Source organism: Pagrus pagrus (assembly GCF_965226575.1).
Source record: "Pagrus pagrus genome assembly, chromosome: 3".
NCBI lineage: Eukaryota > Metazoa > Chordata > Actinopteri > Spariformes > Sparidae > Pagrus > Pagrus pagrus.
In genome coordinates, this window is record NC_140187.1 from 11,574,724 (window position 1) to 11,593,281 (window position 18,558).

Genomic DNA, 18,558 nt, shown 5'->3' on the forward strand with positions numbered 1-18,558 from the left:
ACTGCAAGAAAAAGAAAAGTGTATTATGACAGTTAGCAGAGAAGAAATCAATCCGCTTTTACCAGTTTGTATTTATAAGAAAATCATGCAACACATACACTTATAGACACGAGTAAAACTGCAGCGCGCTAATTCTGAGCAGCTTTTGAGCAACAAGATAAAGTGTGCATGCCGAAGGACCGTTTGTTTATGAGCGCGCCGGATCGTGCGGTATTTTCCCACAATGAAGTGCACAAAGAAATGGGAGAAGCTGCTCACAGCTGGACAAAATTTCAAGCTAACGGTGGGTGGTGGTAAAAACAGCTCCAGAATCATCTCAGAAATAGTTTATTAAATATTTTGGTTAAACATTTTGTTGTCACTTTGTTTGGCAGTTGGATTCTTCAGTCGCAGCTTGACTGGCATCTGACGACATACTGTATAATGTCCTGTACAAATGGGTTCGGTATTTGGTTTTCTTGTATTCCAACTGTAAAAACAGCACGAGCATATGAATTGGTAGTACACAGTATGCGGTATACAAGCACATATTTGGGAGACTTGTTATTTTGGGGCAGCCTGGTAGCTCAGTTGGTAGAGCCTGTACATATGTATATGTACAGTAAAGCCATTAAAGCTGCATTACAGTAAAGTGATGTCATTTTCTGAATTTACAAGACTTCTGCTCTACTGTTTTACTACTTGCCTTTACCCACTTAGTCATTACGTCCACATTACTGATGATTATTTATCAAACATCTCACTGTGTCTCGTCAGTGTTGTTGCAATATCAGTACTGAGGTATCGGGTCCAAAATTCCTGTGAGATTTTGAATCAGTCGACCTCAGAATATCAAGAAATATATTGTGTACCCCGAAATAGCAAAAAATATTGGAATATTACCTTAAGGCCATATTGTCCAGCCAACATTTAGACACATTTGCTTCCTTCCTCACTCTCTGATGTCTCATCTGTCAGGCAACCAGTTAAAATGCACCGTTACCTTGACAAAAACTGCAGATTTCTCTGGGTTTGAACATTGCACATTTGCACACAACAGGTTTAGTTGTTTTTAGACGTTTTAATGCGGAAATGCTACATATCATATCGTTAAAACTTCCTCGACATCCATCACCCGCACTTTGTACATTGTGGGGCAACAGTACATCAACTGCGCCCTCCAAGATTAAGCATTTTCAGTACGCGCACTGACTTTTGGGAGAATACTTTGTGACTTTTCCAGTGTGAACACCACATACTTGAAATGATTTTTATATTTCTCCCATCTCTATGTTTTGTTGTCGGAGTGTGTGTCCACCCCTTAGGCCCTCCCTGATTCTAGCTGTCAGAGGGAAGGAGAGGCTGAACTTGGTGAAGCGGAGAATAGAGCAAGGCACATGTCAAATATGAGAAGATCTTGAGTAAACAAAGTATAACACAGAGCAAAGCAAAATCGTCTCTCATCCCATCACGCTGTTTCCCTCTCTCTTTCTCTTTCTCTTTCTCTCGTGCCTACTTGATCCCCACCTTTCTCTCTCTATCTTCCACGGCACAATTGCGATGTTTTATCTGTCCCTCAGTAATTCAGCAAAAAAACACTGCGCACATCAGCACGACTTGTAATCAGTCAATCAGCGGTGCAGTAAAAACTACATGTGCTGAATCAAAATGGGCGATAAAAGCAGTGGTTCTTAAGATATTTTCTTTTTTTTTTTAAGACAGCCAAGAAACCAGCATGAGGAATTTGTCAGATAACAGCACTATCATCCTGAAAATCACTTGGTGACAGACATGTTTGTTGTCAGAGTTATTTAAATGAACTTAGGGAATCATGCACAAGAAGCAGCATAAGCAGCTCCAGCTCTAGTTTCTCAGTCTGGGCCTTGAGCCATACTTTAACAAACCAGAGCATTAAGAAATTAAGCAAAACAGCAAATGCAACAGAAACTCAGAACTACTGTAGCCTATGGGTCGGTTCTAATAATTGCAATTGACAGGGACAAATTCCCTGCTCCCCTGTGTATGTCAGATGGGCTTATTCCCAAACTCCACAAATCCCCCTGTCCAAACACAACCATATGGTCTCCCAGTTGTTCGTGACCAGCTGTGCTACAGTGGATCTGGCATGGTTGCCATGTACTGTCGAAGAGAGCCGACTCCCCCTCCATTCTAACTTAATAAATCCTTTGCAATGAGGCCAAAACTCACTCAGAGTGAAGCAGCGTTTCCTGCTTGGCTTTTACCGAAGTGAAAATTGTGTGCGCAGGGGATGATTGCATAATTGGAATATAGAGAATTTGAATTTTATGATGGCAGAGTTAGCTTAATGGCTGACACAGTGGCCTCACAGAAAGAAGGCCCAGCACTTTCTGTCTGGAATTTGGATATTTTTGCTGGTTTTGGATCTCTGGTTTCCTCCGACTGAATGAAGATGTGTCATTAAGACAGCCTGACGTAGACTGTGACGGACTAGCGACGTATGCAGGGTGTTTCAGTGCTTTCTGCCCAATGCATGCTGGGACAGACTCCAATGACAAATGTGTATTTTTTTTACAGAAGAACCATAACAACTTATCTACAAAATGTAGTTATCTAAACTGTACACTTAAAGCTTAAAAGCTAGCGTATGTAAGCATTTTGGCTCGTATGAAGTTGAATGGAAAAGAGGCCTGGTATGAGCCACACTGTGTGCGATTTGGTTCAAACCATACTTATTATGGATCATTACAAATGCACTATGTTTTAAATGTAGAACGTGTTACATCCCAGCTTGCTAGGGAAAGGGGGGGCGACATAAAAAATAAATCGAGTATAGAAGAAAAAGTGATCATCAGAAAAACGACCATATAGGTCGACTCTGAAATTAGCTTATTACGACCATATTTACGTTTTTGTTTCGGCGACCTCTAGAGGCTTTAGCCATTATTACAGCTGCAAAGGAGGAAGTAAGGAAAAGTAGTATACAGAGCGAAAAGTGAAAGAGGGGACATATGGTCGGGCTTAAATGCACATGACTTTCATTCAGGTGACCATTGTTTGTGTCCAGTGTAACACGAGACGTAAACCTAGACAAGTGAGGTCTCGTACATAATGTACTTTACAAATGTAGTATGTACAAGTTGGTAACTGAAGTTGCAACTAATATGCATCTAATAGTATTTTAATAGTGACGCCAGGAAGAGTCGTTGTTGCCTAGTCAAAAGACAATGGTGATACAAATGAACACAACTACTATAAAAACTTAACAGGCAGTAATTTGGATGCTTTTCGACTCCTGGTTCTAGTACTAGAAGTAATGTGTGAATGTTTCCTCCACAGGAGGACCGCTAACACTCCAATCACTCTACAGGAATATTTCCCCCAAACAGTGCACTGTTGAGGACAGTTTTATGTTGCATCTGTCAGCGTAAAAAAAAAAGGTTGAACTAATTGGAGCACTTTTTGAAAGATTTCAGTCCCTTTGCTTTCGGCTGATGTCACATAACTCTGTAGTTGTTTCAGTAACAGCAATTTGTCGTCCTCGCGAGCTTGAACACTGGTGGGAGGAAAATTGCTCTGCGACAACTCAGGCAACAGTCACCAGGAACGGAGGAAATAACAGGAAGAGAGCAGATATTCCATTAGGGACAATTTGAACTCACCTGGTTTGGCGGGAGGAACTCATGGTTGTTTTCATTCATGTACATGTTGTCACCATCAAACTGTAGAGAGAGAGGGAGGGGGGTGAGAAAACAGTCAGTGAGAGAGCGACACATCACAACAGGGACCGAAAACAGAGATTTTCAGTCAGTCAGTGGAGATAAAGAAACAGTGTAACACAGCAGCCTAATGACTGCGAGTCTTCGGCTTATAGACCTCGATGCTCTGGTGGATGTCAGTAATTACAGTTCATTAGAGACACGTATAATTAGGCTCTGTCAAAGCTTGTGTAACTCGCACTCTTCGTCTCAGCTCGCCTACAGCCTGAGTCTGCGTGTGTGTAAGTGTGCGCACACCTCGCCGCCGCTGCGATTCCACGGGTGTCACAAGGCGACAAAGGCACAACAACAGAGTGATAATCACAACACTCAGAGCACCGACGGCCATCTCGTTAGCCAGCCAGCAAATTTTGCCAGTCAAATCAAATCAAAGGCAACATTCATGTAATCAAACGACACATGACAGGTGAGTCAGTCGGGAGTTGACCCAGAAATTGATTTGCTGTGCCATGCAGTTCGCTAGAACAACGAGAGGGAATTCCAGGGACCTACTTTCAGTGTTTACTTCTGTTCAGACTCAAAGAGAAGGTGATTTCATAGGTTGTAGGAGGTTCACGCTTCCAGCTCCGAGTGACCTCATTTGGGCCGTTATGCAGGTTTCTAGATCTCTAGAAAGGTCGAGGTGATTAAAACTTTGTACTGATCATCAATTACAATACAGGCTGATAACTCCTGAAATTTCAGAGCCACACGTAGAAGATGTTTCCTACTCGAGCCTCAACGATGTTTGATGAATCGCTAAGTTGTGAACTACTAAGTTAAAGAATTGGCCACCTTTCAGCTTCATACTCCAAACCAATAAGGGGCAGCATATCATCACACTTACCGCTAACTAGCTAACTTACTGTTAGCTCAGTTAGCTGTGCAGCTAGCGGTTTGGACTGTAGCAGTCGGGGAGTGTTGGCGTTTACAACGCTATCAAAATATCTTTGGACCATAACATGTTGTGGCTAGCTGGTTAGCATTTCTATCTTTAGTAGATATCTCTGCAACAATACACAGATGTCATACCATCCAAACTGTTATTTCTCTGAGACATCTGAGGAAGTCATTTTTGCTGTTGGGAAGCTCTCACTGACATTTTTAACCATTTTATAAACTAAACAACTAGAGCAGAGTCGTAGACAACGCAAATGTCAGTTATTTGCCGCCCTTTTCTTATCAAGCCAGTCACCTTACCCGAGCACCAAAATAGCAATCACAAATCAACACCCAGCTACCGGCCAAGCAGTTAGTGATCTAAAACCACCCAGACTCGAGGAAGCGAGAACATCCTTTGGCTCTTTCGCACTTTGCCAGAGAAACAAGGACAGGGCAGCCCCTCTAATTCAGAGCTCAGAAACACCGAGCTCAAGAAGCCTAAAGGGGAGGCATAGGCTAGAGGAGAGGTGACGGTTTGAGGTTACGGGGATGAGAAAGACGGGGGTGTACCCCTGAGCTAATGATGAAGGAGTGGGTAGAGATCATGTGCAAGTGGGTGGTACAGTAAGAAAGATACTGTATGTATGGAGGGAGAGGGAGGGAGAGAAACAAAAACAGTAAGTACAAGTAAGGACAGAGAGCATGAATGAAGGAGAAACGGAGTCAGAGAGGAGGAGGAGGGTTACAGCAGCAGTAGTGGCGATAGAGCCTGTGGTTGTTCTGGCTGTAGTGTGATTAACACTGGGGTCACAGCCAGAGGCCGCAGCTTGAAACACACAGGCATATATATACACACACCAAAACACACACACACTCCCAGAGGCCTTCCCTGCTTCTCTGTCTGACACTATATGGCACCAGCCATTTATGAGGAAACAAAACACACCTCAAGACAGCTAGTAGTGGCTAAGATGAATTACCGCTGCTACTGTAAGGTCACGTAACGGGATGGATATGTGCCTACAGTGACTTACTCGGGGTGTTCCTCAAGTTGTGGGCTGGGACCAGAAATGAGCCACAATCTTTTTTCCAGTCGTGTTTCACCACGTGTAATAAGACATATTTTCCAGGGACCAAATTTACTGTACTGCAGTCATAAGGGTTGTTCAACATGAATCCTTTTAGGGATTTTTCCTCAACATTACAGTCAGATTCCTCTCCAATACAGTTCTCTTGCATTGTGTCTCTATCTTTATACATTTACACAATAAGAGCACCAAAACAAACCACAATACTAAGTCACTTCCTTACAACATTATTCAATTTGAAGCCCCAATGCCATTTCCACGTTATCATTCAGCCTCTGATGGAACTTCTAGTGCAATGATTTCTGCCTGATAGCACCGTTAGTTTGCAGGAGGAACAATCATTGTATTCTGCAATGAAAATGAAATCACTTCCTTTATTGCGGCCTGGAAAATGATTTTACATGCTGTCCTAATCACATCGTGCCAGATGTGATGGTGTCTTGGAACGGGTCCCGCAAACCAGATCTCCACGAGCAAAACAGGGTGAGCGAAAAACAATTATGCAGAGTGTCAAAGAGCAAAGTGAAGTGTGTGGTGGCGCTCCTGCAGCACAATGTGAAGGAGTCACCGAGGGCAGAGTTGTTAGAATAACAAACAATATCTAAATCGAGGGGAAAGGTAAAATAATCATTTCCTGTTTTTTTGTTATTCACAACTGGCCAGTTAAGTGAACTACAGGAGGGGACTAACAAATCTCTGTGTGACCCTGGGTTCGCACTTACCATCTGCCAATTTGAATTTAATAGTGTCAAATTTGCTCCAATGTGAAGGAACAACATTTTAGGAAACGCACTTATTTGCTTTATTGCTGAGAGTTAGAAATGATTGATTACCCTCTAATGTCTGCGCTGTAAATATGAAGCCGGAGCCAGCAGCGATTAGCTTAGCTTTAGCAAAAAGACTGGAATCTGGGGAAAACAATTAGCCTGGCGCTGAACAACTACTACAGTATCAGTTCTTACTTATGGGAGATTTCAACAAAAAGTTCAGTTCTGCAACGCTGTTTTGCTTCGAAGCTCCAGAAATGTTTTTGGGACTACGAAACGTCACCAAACTTTCCATCGGCATGAAGGTGAGAAGATAATAACTAAGTGTTCATTTTTTCGAACTTATCCTTTAACTATATTTCAGCATCCACCTAGCCAAAGTCTCCTTGAGCGAGACCCAGAACGCCTACCGCCTACCTGGCTATTTTGACCTCTGAGGTTTATTCCATCTGTGGTCCCTGCTGCTGTGAAGCTGTTAAATGTGAGGAAATGATCAAATGATCAAAGAAATGTACATGCAGTGCACTCGTAGAGATTAATGATAACAAAATGTGTACGGTTACTTAACGAGCCAAAGAAACTACAGTAAGAATGCACTAAGAGTAAATTAATAATGCATGGAGCTTTACAGCACCGGCCGAGGAAAGCTGTTCTCTCTGCAAGATGGCGGCTGCAGAAGTCAGACAAGTTTCTGTGCTTGTAAAATCTCTCTCCAATGTAATCTGACTTATATTATCTTTTTGCAGAAGTCATAACGCGCTCAGTGTGAACATACGAGCAGCTGACATATGAGAAAGAGGGAGGTTTGTAAGGGAAGGGCAAGCTTGTCGTGTCTCTCTCTCTCTCTCTCTGTTTGCTTTCCTGAGGCTTTGAGGTCATTAATCATAGCGGTCAAATCTACAGCAAAACAATTGAGCAAAGGAAAACACAGACAGAGAGAGAGAGAGGGGTGGATAGGGGGTGAGGGTGGGAGAGGGGGGAAGGAGGAGAGGGTGAAGGTGGGAGAGAGGTGGAAAGCTACAGTGAGACGGGAGGAGAAGGGAAGTCATGTCGAGCGGAGGAGACGAAGGAGAGAGAATTTGTGAGATGGATTGAGGATCGAGAAAGAGAAGGGACGAGTGAGGCCTGTGCGAGTGACGCACTTGACACCGCACTCCTGTTTGCATAGCAGAAATGCAAATACATGAGAGGGAGAGAGATAGAGAGAGGGAGAGAATGGGAGGGAGAAAATAAAGTGGGAGAGATGCTATAAATAGCTTTGTGTTTGCGTAAAGCCCAACCAATGTCAGTTTGATGCAGGAAGTGCACCACAGTCATAGAGGTTATAGAACAACTGTTGACTGGAACACGGCAGAACAGAAATGTAGCTTTTCAAAGGCTTCAGACGAGGACTCACGTCTATTTACAGTTCGAGAAAAGGTTTCCTTTAATGAAGGACATCATAGAACCTTTTTTAGTTGTAATAATGAATAGTAAACCTTTTACTTTAGAGTTTTAATGATGCGACGTGCTTCAATTCTATGCCTAACATCTAGTTTGTGTTTCATGCTGCACAGTAATGATTTTGTGCTGAGCATGAAGTGGTTGCATATTGAATAGCGTGTGCAATATTTAGAAAAGGGTAAAAATGTGTGACAAAACCGCATCATAGGGAGCTACTGTAACGCTGCAGGGATGCCCTGGCCCACAAATCTTGTTCTCCAGATGTAAGAAGACATATTTGTGCGGTACAGATGCCAACAAATGTAAGATCCTCATGAATTTAGTGAAAATGAAAAATTATGAATCAGAAATGGTCATTCTGGTTCACAGTCATAGTTGTAAATCACATTGCGAATGTGGTAGGCTATCTGTTAAAACAATCATGATTTGGTTTTTCTACCACATCGTGCAGCCTTAATGTTAAATAAGGAAACTGGAACCTATTGTCTACCGAGTCTGTTATTTGTCCCAGATGGTTTGAATTGATGACATAAAATTGCATTCAAATGTTGTGCTGCCACACTTGAATTACTTAAACGCACAGTGTGTAATTTCTCGTTGTCCTCATTTTTAAACAACCACAACTGCTGATGAGAATCTATCTACGTGACTGAGGCAGAAAATGTTCATGGACGAGATGATGTTTTAAAGTTTTTGTAAGTGCACGTCTCAACAACACATAACAAACGTCTTGAGAGATTTTAATGCGGACATGTTACATATTATATTTTAAACTAACTGCCAATTGTTTTATGAGAAATTAAAACCAAAACAGTAACTAGTCTAACTAACAGCTAATAAATAAAGTTAAATAGATCTTTTCTTTTTTCTTCTGGAACCTCTTTCTCTTCCAAAACTCTGGCTGATTAAAATAACACCACATTATTTTCAGGCTGTATGGAGATACAGATTATCTCCTCAAAGCACTTCATAAATGTGACAACTTGGCAACAATATCAAATATCACAGTATTTTTTTACCAAATACCTTGATATCGACAGTACTGTTGGGTTTACTTTGGTACAAAATCTAAGAAATATGATATTTGATAAATAATAATCAGTAATGTGGATATAATGACCAAGTGGGTAAAGGTAAGTATTAGAACGAGTAGAACAGTCTGGTAGGTTCAGAAAATAACGTCTCTTTAGTGAAGAACGGCCTTTAACACCAGGAAAACTCAACACTTATGCCTCATCATGATATAAAGATATCCGAAATCTAAAACCACATACAGTCTTTTGTCACGTTCACGATGCAATATGGATATATTACCCAGGCCTAGCCAACATACAGAGTACTAATCAGACATCATTGCCCTCTTTTTCCCAAATTCTGCATCACCTCATAATGTGGAAATCTAGTGATAAGTGACACATTAATATGCATCATGCCAGCTGTGACTGAATTATTTGTTACATACAGCAAAAAGATATGAATTTTTATGCCGACGTTGACAAATAAACTGGATTTGATGTGGATCACTTAAAATCTGGTCAATGCACCATCCACTTACTGAGGTCAGTGACGGGGCAGTGCATCCCTGCATAGAAACGAAACAAAAAACATTTTAGATCAGTGTTGTACCGGCCCTATATTCCTTCTAGGACGGTTACTTTAAATTCTGTGCTACAGCGCAGCTAACCTGCATTGATCTACACGAGAGGCTTTTCTCGTAAGGTCGCTGTGAGCCCAGCTGTGCTTTACTGTATGTACTGAATACCAAATCGCACGAGCGCTAACTGCAGCCTGGGATGTTTTAGATTTAAAGAAAAGATGAGGCAGGAGGGAGACGAAGAGAGAAGAGGACTTAACCCTCCTCCTAGTCTCTCTTCATGGTTACAGTGTGCGCCTCCCTAGTTTTCCACCCCAGCGTAACTAATCGCATGTCAGTCAATGTGCCGATGGAAAGAGGCAGCAGTCAAAATACCTGTGTCAGGATTGTGGTCATTAGAGCATTCAGTGACTCGCTGGCAGGCACACTCACACATACATACAGGCATAACCAAAGCAGAGAGAGTGTGGGGGATGGTGCGCTGTAAAGAAGATATGGATTGCTTGTGTGCATGTGTGGATATCTCTGCTGCTGCTGCTGCTGCATGTGTATTTCACCTTTATGTGTTCCTTGTGTGTGTGTGTGTGTGTGTGCATGTTTGCATACCGTATATACAATGTGGCTGTGGATGTGTGCACACTGCATGCGTGCCTACGTGTTTGTGTAATGTATCCTGTCCAATAATACACACATTGATCCCTGCGAGATAAAGATAACAAAGTTAGACCTTCCATAATATTTATTTTCCCATAACAGACCTGCTCGGGCCACGCCCAGTCATATAACTCCATGCAGATGAAATATGGTCTTCATTACCTTTAAACCACAACACACAGAAAGTATCGGAGGGGAGAGAAAAAAAAAAAAAAAAGAAGACAGAATTGCCCTTCTTTCTCGAGTGAAAGAGCACGAAATGAATTGGAGCAGCTGAGATTTTTTACATTACCATGACAAATACGGCGAAATGGGGAGGTGAGAGAGAGAGAAAAGGGAGAGATAGCGCGCTAGAGAGGGTAAGAGAGAGGGAGAGACACATGACGACAGACAGAAAAGGGCAGATCAGACAGAAAGACCAAATTGTGTGAGAAAAATAAAAAAAAAAAAAATCAGCTCAATTTGTGCTCGACTGTAAGCTGCGAGCTGAGAGGAGAAATAAAATAAGGCATTTAGCTGGGGATCATGTTAAACCATGCAAGTGAATGAGTCCCCAGAGAAGAGTGTTCCCTCTCTCGCTTATGATGGACTTAATTGCCTCTATCAGTGTTAAGATATAACATTCATCTCAGGTTTATTGCTCGGCTTTATGGTCTTGTCCATCCCGCTGAGGGGTTTTCGAGAGGCAGGCCACTCCTCAAATGGCACCTTAAAATAATGAGACAGATCACAAAGCAACAAAGGGAAAAAAGAGAGACAGAGAGAGGGGGAAAAAAAGAAAGCATCATTTATATTTGGGGGAACGAGAGCTTTTTACAAGAACCGAGCGGGTCTGGTATGCGAGCGAGGCAGAATGGTTTCTGATGCTGGATGGATTACTCTTTGGTTTCTGGATCTTTCAAAAAGCATGGTTCGTCTGGCTAAAGGCACACACACACACATCTCCCCCACCTCTGACCCCCGAAAGCTCTGGGTAGGTGTAGGGTTTCAGATGGCCACACAATCGCACCATTGTGCTCCTGTTAACACAATGAAAACAAAGCTAACACATCGCTGACATTCAACTCCCCCCACTCTGCCTAACCTTGACTTCCAACACAACTCAGGTGGAACACAGAAACAGACAATCGGGCGATACAGAAACCTGAGAAGAACTGTTATAATACGAGACACCAAAAGCAAAACAAATGCGACGGATTCCCTCTTCAGAATATCTAAAAATCTTCACGTGCTCCTGGAACAAGGCGACGTTAACATATCTTTTCATTTCTTTAAGATACACTAACAGCCTGCTTCTCATCACATGAGGGCTTGAGAACCATGTCTGCATGTTCCATTAAATCTATTAAATCCACTTGCATTATATCATAGTGCTTACCACACAATAGGAGCCTTTCAAGGGCAGTCCCAGAGGAAGCCAACAAAGGACCCTCTCTTTCAGAGACTAGTCAAGTAATTCAGAAAGAGCCAAACACCATTTTTGTGTGTGCGGGGATCCTCTCCACCAGACCCACAAGCAGCAATTTCACCAAGTCAAGGGAAAAAAAAAGGAGTAGAGCGGAAAAGAGAGCAGCAAGATACCTGTTTTCTTTCCCCTCGCAAGTGCAGTATTTAAAAAGACACTGGGCCTGGTGAAGAAGTGTCCTTCCATGAAATAGTGAGTCTCTGGCACAGAAATAGCACAGACCTAGAATGAAATGCTCCGCAGCGATTTGAGAGCAAATGAGGGCTGATTATGTTCAATAAATTCTCTTGTTTGCATACTATTGTCACATTTACCACTGTGGAAATGTGTTCAGCTCTGTGTCTGTCTATGCTTATCAGTGCACAGGTGTTTTAAATCCTGGGCCTTTTCATGGTTACATTGAAGAAAATATTGTGACCGTGGAAATTACACTACGATTAAGATGGTTAAAAGTGAGCGTTAATTGTTGTGATGAGACATAAACTCAAGTCGTGTTACACCCTGAACACCAACGGCACACTACTGTACGTCAAGTGCTGATTTGCGCACAGGCATTGGAGATAAGTCGTGAGGTACGGAATCAATACGATCAATATGGATGCAATTTCTATAGGTACCAGGCTAAACCGTCTGTTTTCCCTTGATGTCCACCAGATTTCAATTAAATTTGGTGAAAAGGAAGAGATGCTAAATTTCAGACGGCACTTCCATGTGGTCATTAGTAAAGACTTCATAACTGCTAGTATGTAGATGATGTCAGAGCGAACCCGATATTATATTACATACTGTTCCCCCTTTAAGATCCATTGATGAATCGAGAGAATAATCAACAAAGGGGCTGATAATGAAAGTAATCTGTATTTGCAGGCTAAATTTCACCTGTAGCCGGTTCTATGGCAACATGATAAACACATTATTAATTATTACCTCAACTAAGGAGGTTATGTTTTCACCGGTGCCCGTTTGTTGGTTTGTCGGCAGGATTACAAGAAAGCTACAGAACGGATTTCCACAGAACTTGGATGGAAGATGGGTCTCAGCCCAGAATAGATCCCATTAACTTTTGGTGTGAATCGGGATAAAGGGACAGGACCAAGGAATTTTTTCTTGAACTTTGCGAGATTGCGTTTTTTGACATATTTCGTTAACTTCTCAGGGAAATATGCATGGATCTGGATCTGGATGAAAAAAACAGGTGTGTATAGGTGGCTGGGATCTGTGAGTTAGTACGATTTGATAAATGTATTATGGATTTATATCTGGATCTAGAGAATTTAACTGTTTTTATATGATACTTGATTAGGCTTGAATGAATTAATTTGACGGAGGTATGCACTTTACTGAGAGCCATTCAAGGTGATAATTATGAATTCAGTGAGTCTGGTGCATTTACATATTTGTTACAGGCAACCTTATTATGGTAGAACAAGACATCATTCCTTCATCAGCCTGATTGTCTTTCACCGTGATATGTGATGAACCTTCAGATCTGGATAGAAATGTACAAAACTCTAAATATTTCCATTAAAATAAAACATTTTGAGTATTTGTGCAGCCTTGGCGGAGGTATGTGCTCTCTGAATGCTCTCTAGTCAAGAATGACTTATTTTTTTTATTTTTTTTAACTGCTCAACCTTTTCTATTTGTGCAGAAAATGACATTCATGACCTTTTCCCTTCAAATCACAATTACTGCCTCTCGCTGCATTTCTGCAGCACTAAAGCATAACTTCAGCTGTTTAAAAACTATTTTCCCAAGAAACGAACCTGGAGTGCACGAGTACAGTAATAACACATAATATAGAACCACCAGGAAAAAAAGAAAAAACCCTTCTTGCTGTATTTGGGACCTCACCATGTATTTAAATCTAAATGCAGCATCCAGCACCGTCTACTTCTGTCAATAGAGCTCAAAATAATTCACTGTTCTTTCATTCACTGCCATGCTGACTCCACATCCAGCCTCTGCCACGAGCATTCAGGCAGAATTTTTTATTACCAATCTAATTGCACATTCCACCCTGACAAGAGCTCATTAAACCTTAATTATACACATGTTGTTTTCTACAAACATCTCCATTTGGGTCTCTCTGCCTTGTAATTGTTCAGCAGGGACAACCAGTTGAGATTTCGCAGATTGAGAGTGGATAAGGGAGAGAGAGAGAGAGAGAGAGAGAGTGAGAAGGAGAAAAGGGAGAGAAAGGGAGGTAAAGGGGAAAAGAGAGAGGGGGGAGGGAGGGATGGAGGGATGGAGGGAGGGAGGGGGGAGAGAAAGAAAAAATACCAGAGTGAGAGAGAGAGAGAGAGAGAGAGAGAGAGAGAGAAAGAGAGGAGTGTCTGGAAGTAGGTCATGCCTCTCCATAAACAAGGCATGGTTTCTAAAATAATATACCCATCCAGTGGAAGTAATGCCAAACAACTGAGCGAATGTGGAGCTCATGTAATATTTACAGAGCACTAATACATAGATGGCAGGTCTTTTTCTCAGCAACCACCCCCCTCCCTCCCCCCTCCCCTTCCAAAGCCAGAGGTTTCTATATTTTTTTTTTTCATCTGTTTTCTCCCTCTTGCCATTTGAATTTCAGAGAAAGCCAACTACATTGATATATGTGGCAGGGAGGGGGGATCGGGGAGGGGGGGGTGTTAAGATGTTGAGTTTCCCTCTCTTTCTTTCTCCCTCTCTTTCCTGCCTCTTCCTAGCCCTCTCTCTGTCTCCCCCCTTCCTCCCTCCATTGTTCTCTCCGCATTGGCTTTGGCTCTGTGATGTTTCTTCGCACATTTGTTACATTTTAGCGAGGGAGAGTGGGCCTTAATCCAGACTCTTTGAGGCATGGGCGATGATATTACTGTGGAGAATCAGCCTTTTAAAGACTTCTTTTAACTCCGGCTGGTGCTGTAAGGTCACCAGGCACTTGTTCGACGTCGGGCCCAGCGTGATGCTTCTGGGCCTGGACTAACTGACTGTGTCGACACCAGGCCCCGGCTTGCTGGGCTTTTTGACAGTGTCTGGCAATCCTACTGCAAGAGGGGAAAGACTGTAAAGGAAAACCACTTCAGCATGTTTGAGTCCATGTCCTGCGAGAGGAATAGTCTCCGCTGATTATTATGTTTGATGTGCAGGACATTTGTGGTAGCTTACCTCATTTGGCAACTACAGGGGGATGCCTGGGTATACAGTTGGAATACTTGCTATGAACAGTATGCAGCTTAGGCCCAGTGCAGCTCCTCCAGAGCAAAGCTGAGAGTATTTGTGACTTATTTCACTGGACACATCTTCTCAAATTTTAGGCTACTTTTCTCTTTTTTATATTACAGTTACTGTATATCTTTAGGTTTGGGACTGTAGGTTGGACCAAAAAGGACATTTGAAGACATCAACCTGGACTGTTTTGGTCACACGTGCACACAAAAATCTGTCAAGTGCGACCAAACATTTTCATTGGTCGTACCAGTGCACCAGAAATTAAATTAAAATGTATTATTGGGTGCACCTAAACTATTTGCTGGTACCCTCGACCAAAATAAAAAAGTTTTGCCCGGAGCAAATTTAAATGTTAAACTTGTGTGATTCATATGTATCAAATCAACATTACCACAATACATGTATAAAGTGGCATGACAGCTAGGCAAGACAGCTGTTCGAGACAACTTTGAGACCACTGTTCGCTTACCGCTTTAACTGACAAGCCGGGTAATTTTAGCAACCGTCAGGACATTTCGTAGCCATCTTTGTGGCAACAAAAATTTATATTTTTTGGGAGATGCTGGGACATTTTCCAGCCATGGTTTTGGATACCAAACTGGGAATTTTAAGACAAACACAATCTTTTCAAAACCCCAACCAAGTGGTTTTTGTGCCGAAATCTAACCAGCCCATAAGCATAGCGTTTCAACATATCTGTGGTGTGCTGAGATGTACAGCATTTATCCTTGTGATTGCCTGATAGCTGAGGAACTATAAATAATAATCGTTAGCTTCAGCCCAATAATATGTTATGAAATGTGTCTGTATTAATGAGTAAATATTAAACACACTCCACTGCATTAATATATCATTTTGCAGACATACACTTTTCATGCTATGATATACCTCATCCTCGTGAGCCTTATTAATATTCTCATATTGACTTCAGCCACGTCCTCGCACACTACTTCATTAATTATTCGTGGTTTACAAAACAGCCGCTATAACGAATCATAAGTGATATCATGTTCTCCGACTCTTCTAATGTGGCAGGCATCCCTGACACCCTAAAATCAGAAGCTTTTGACAATCTGTGGTGGCTTGAAATGAGATGTCTATCACAGACCATCCGGTGTCACCGCCACTTAGCACCCAAAAAGCATCAAGTGTCCGCGCTGAGGCCTCTCCGTCATCGCCGGGGACCTCAGCCTGTCACTGTTGACACTTCCTGTATGCATCATTGATACCCACCCAGCAGCAGAAAATAAATAGCCTGCCATCAGATAGATCACTCCTGCTTTGCAATATTACAATTATCTTGGCAAAGATTTTTTTTTTTTTTCCTCTTTTTACAGCAGGCATTTGTTTTGTGTCTCTGTTTTGTTTGTTGATTCAGTTGGTTAGTTAAAATATTCTATTCTTTGCACAATTACAGTGGGAACATCACTCAGTTCTTGCCAACATCAAACACACTCACTGTACGGTGTGATGCGAGCCATGTCAAGATAAACAAACATGACATATTAAACAGGAAAATGAGTCACTCTTATTATCCCACCAAAATAAATCTGGAAAACACTAATTATAACAACCTGTGCCTGATCCTGACTGATTCACCCCTGTTCTCTGGCTGTCTGCATATGTATGTATGTACAGTGAGTGTGTGTGTGTGTGTGTGTGTGTGTGTGTGTGTGTGTGTGTGTGTGTGTGTGTGTGTGTGTGTGTGCGTGTGTGTGTCTGTCACATTCTTCTCCTGCTGCTGCCTTAATAGGCAGTCTCTTAGATATTCGCTACAGAATTGCGCTCATGCAATATTAATATCACACCAAAATATGGAAGCCGGAGCCCCCACTCCATCTCTCACTCCCTACATAATTGACTATGCAAGACTCCAAATCAGCTTGGAAAAAGAGAGAAAGACCCAGAAAGACAAAGCAAGAGAGAGAGAGAGAGACAGAGAGAGAGAGAGAGAGAGAGAGAGACGTGGGGAAACCAAGGGGAAACAGAGAGAGGGAAAGAGAATGGGTTCTGAAACGATCCTGTCATCTCTGCACTATAGCAGACTCTGAACCCTCACCCTATGTATCACTGTCAAGGCAGTGAGCTAAAACAACAACAACAATAACAACAACTACACCGGTAGCTCAAACAGTTTGACTCCCTGCAAAGAAAACGCTGATGCTCATCCAACCGGAGCTAAAACAAACCCTCCACTCCAGCAGCTTTCAGAGTCATTGCATCAACTTAAACACTCATTGTATTTCATTATTTAATTTCAGCGTATAGATTCCTCTCATTCCACTTTAGATGGCAATGAATGCCCGCACGCATGCAGCAGGAAGGTTAGCTACGTTTATAGGTTTGACTCATCTGCCAGTGGGCCAGTCGTTGCAAACTTACTCGCACTATTTAAACTCACAGAATGTTTAATTTTAGTGGGAATATAAACACTTCTTTAGGCAGTGTGGAATGAGATGATTTTTATGATGATTTACTTAACGGTAGGCCTTTCATATAAAATTACTCCAGTACCACTGTGGAGCAACATTTTATTGCTGGCCCCTTGCTTTAGTTGTTCTTGTGTACGAGTGCAAATGTGGATGACGCGATACACATTACGGTAAATGACTTCACACTATTATCCACACAGCTGCAATGGGCGAAGAAACGCAGCAATGTTGAGGTGCTGGTTTCAAAATGTTCCAAACAAACGTCTTATTTGTATATGTGTTATGATGAAGGCTGGAATGGGAATCAGTAGAGCGCATACCTTCGCCAAGCCCCAATCAAGCCTGATTCAATTCAAATACAACATAATGTAAATCAGCTAGATCTGGATTTTATTTGGATCCACATCAAATCTAACTCATCAAGATTCACTACTCCCTGAGAAATTAACGAAAATGTAAAAAAAAACAAAAAAAAAAAAAACCCACGTTATCTTGCAATGTTTAAGAAAGTGAGAAAAAAAAACCTGGATCTGTTCCTTTATGGCGATCCGCAACAAAAGTTAACAGGGTCTATTCTGGGCCGAGACACATCCTCCATCGAAGTTTCGTGGAAATCTGTTCAGTAGTTTTTGTGCAATCATGCAAACAAACCAACAGGATTAACATTAATTGGGAAAAAATGGGCATTAAACATGCATGTTAGACCTCAACACTGATTGTGAACTCCACAGTGCCCCTTGAAACCAAACTATTCTCGCTGCTGAGTTTTCAAACTTTCGACAGACCTATGCTAGCCGTTTCCCCCTGCTTCTAGTCTTTATGCCAAGCTAAGCTAATTCCCTCCGGGGCCAGTTGCGTATTACATTTTTCCTCAAGTCAGTAAGAGTAATGCTTGATTGCGCTGGTCTATGGTACGTGCTCATATTAAAACACACACACTTAACACACATTCATACCTAATAATGGAGAGAATTTACTGTGATCTTGAGATTTTGGGACCGATTATTTCACTCATTCACTCTCACACTTAAAAATAAGTCTTTGCAAACAAAGAGCACTGAAATTAAGAGTACACTCTATGTAAGGGCAGAGATTCTCTTCAAAGCAACCAATCTCCCCCCCCCCCTCCCCTTTTCAAGCACATGCAGGGATGGCAAGATCACCGCAGAGCGCTGGGGGTCACGCCCTCTGCACCGAGCATTTTAAAAAATGAACTGTAGGCATTTAGAGCCATAATTGATGTTGAAAGAAAGAAAAGGAAAAGGTTGCGGGGGCAGAGACGGTGGTTGGGGGGAGGGAGGGGATGGGGCTGAGGG

At 42.0% G+C, this 18,558-nt stretch overlaps 1 protein-coding gene across 3 annotated transcripts in view; it reads right to left on the minus strand.

Moving 5' to 3' along the window:
• Positions 1–18,558, minus strand: part of tox2 (TOX high mobility group box family member 2) — a 113,133-nt gene that overhangs the window by 51,407 nt on the left and 43,168 nt on the right. For all 3 annotated transcript variants that reach the window (XM_084347969.1, XM_084347968.1, XM_084347970.1), the window contains exon 3: positions 3,621–3,680. In XM_084347969.1, the coding sequence (XP_084204095.1) occupies positions 3,621–3,680 (60 nt within the window). The remainder of the gene's footprint in view (positions 1–3,620; positions 3,681–18,558) is intronic.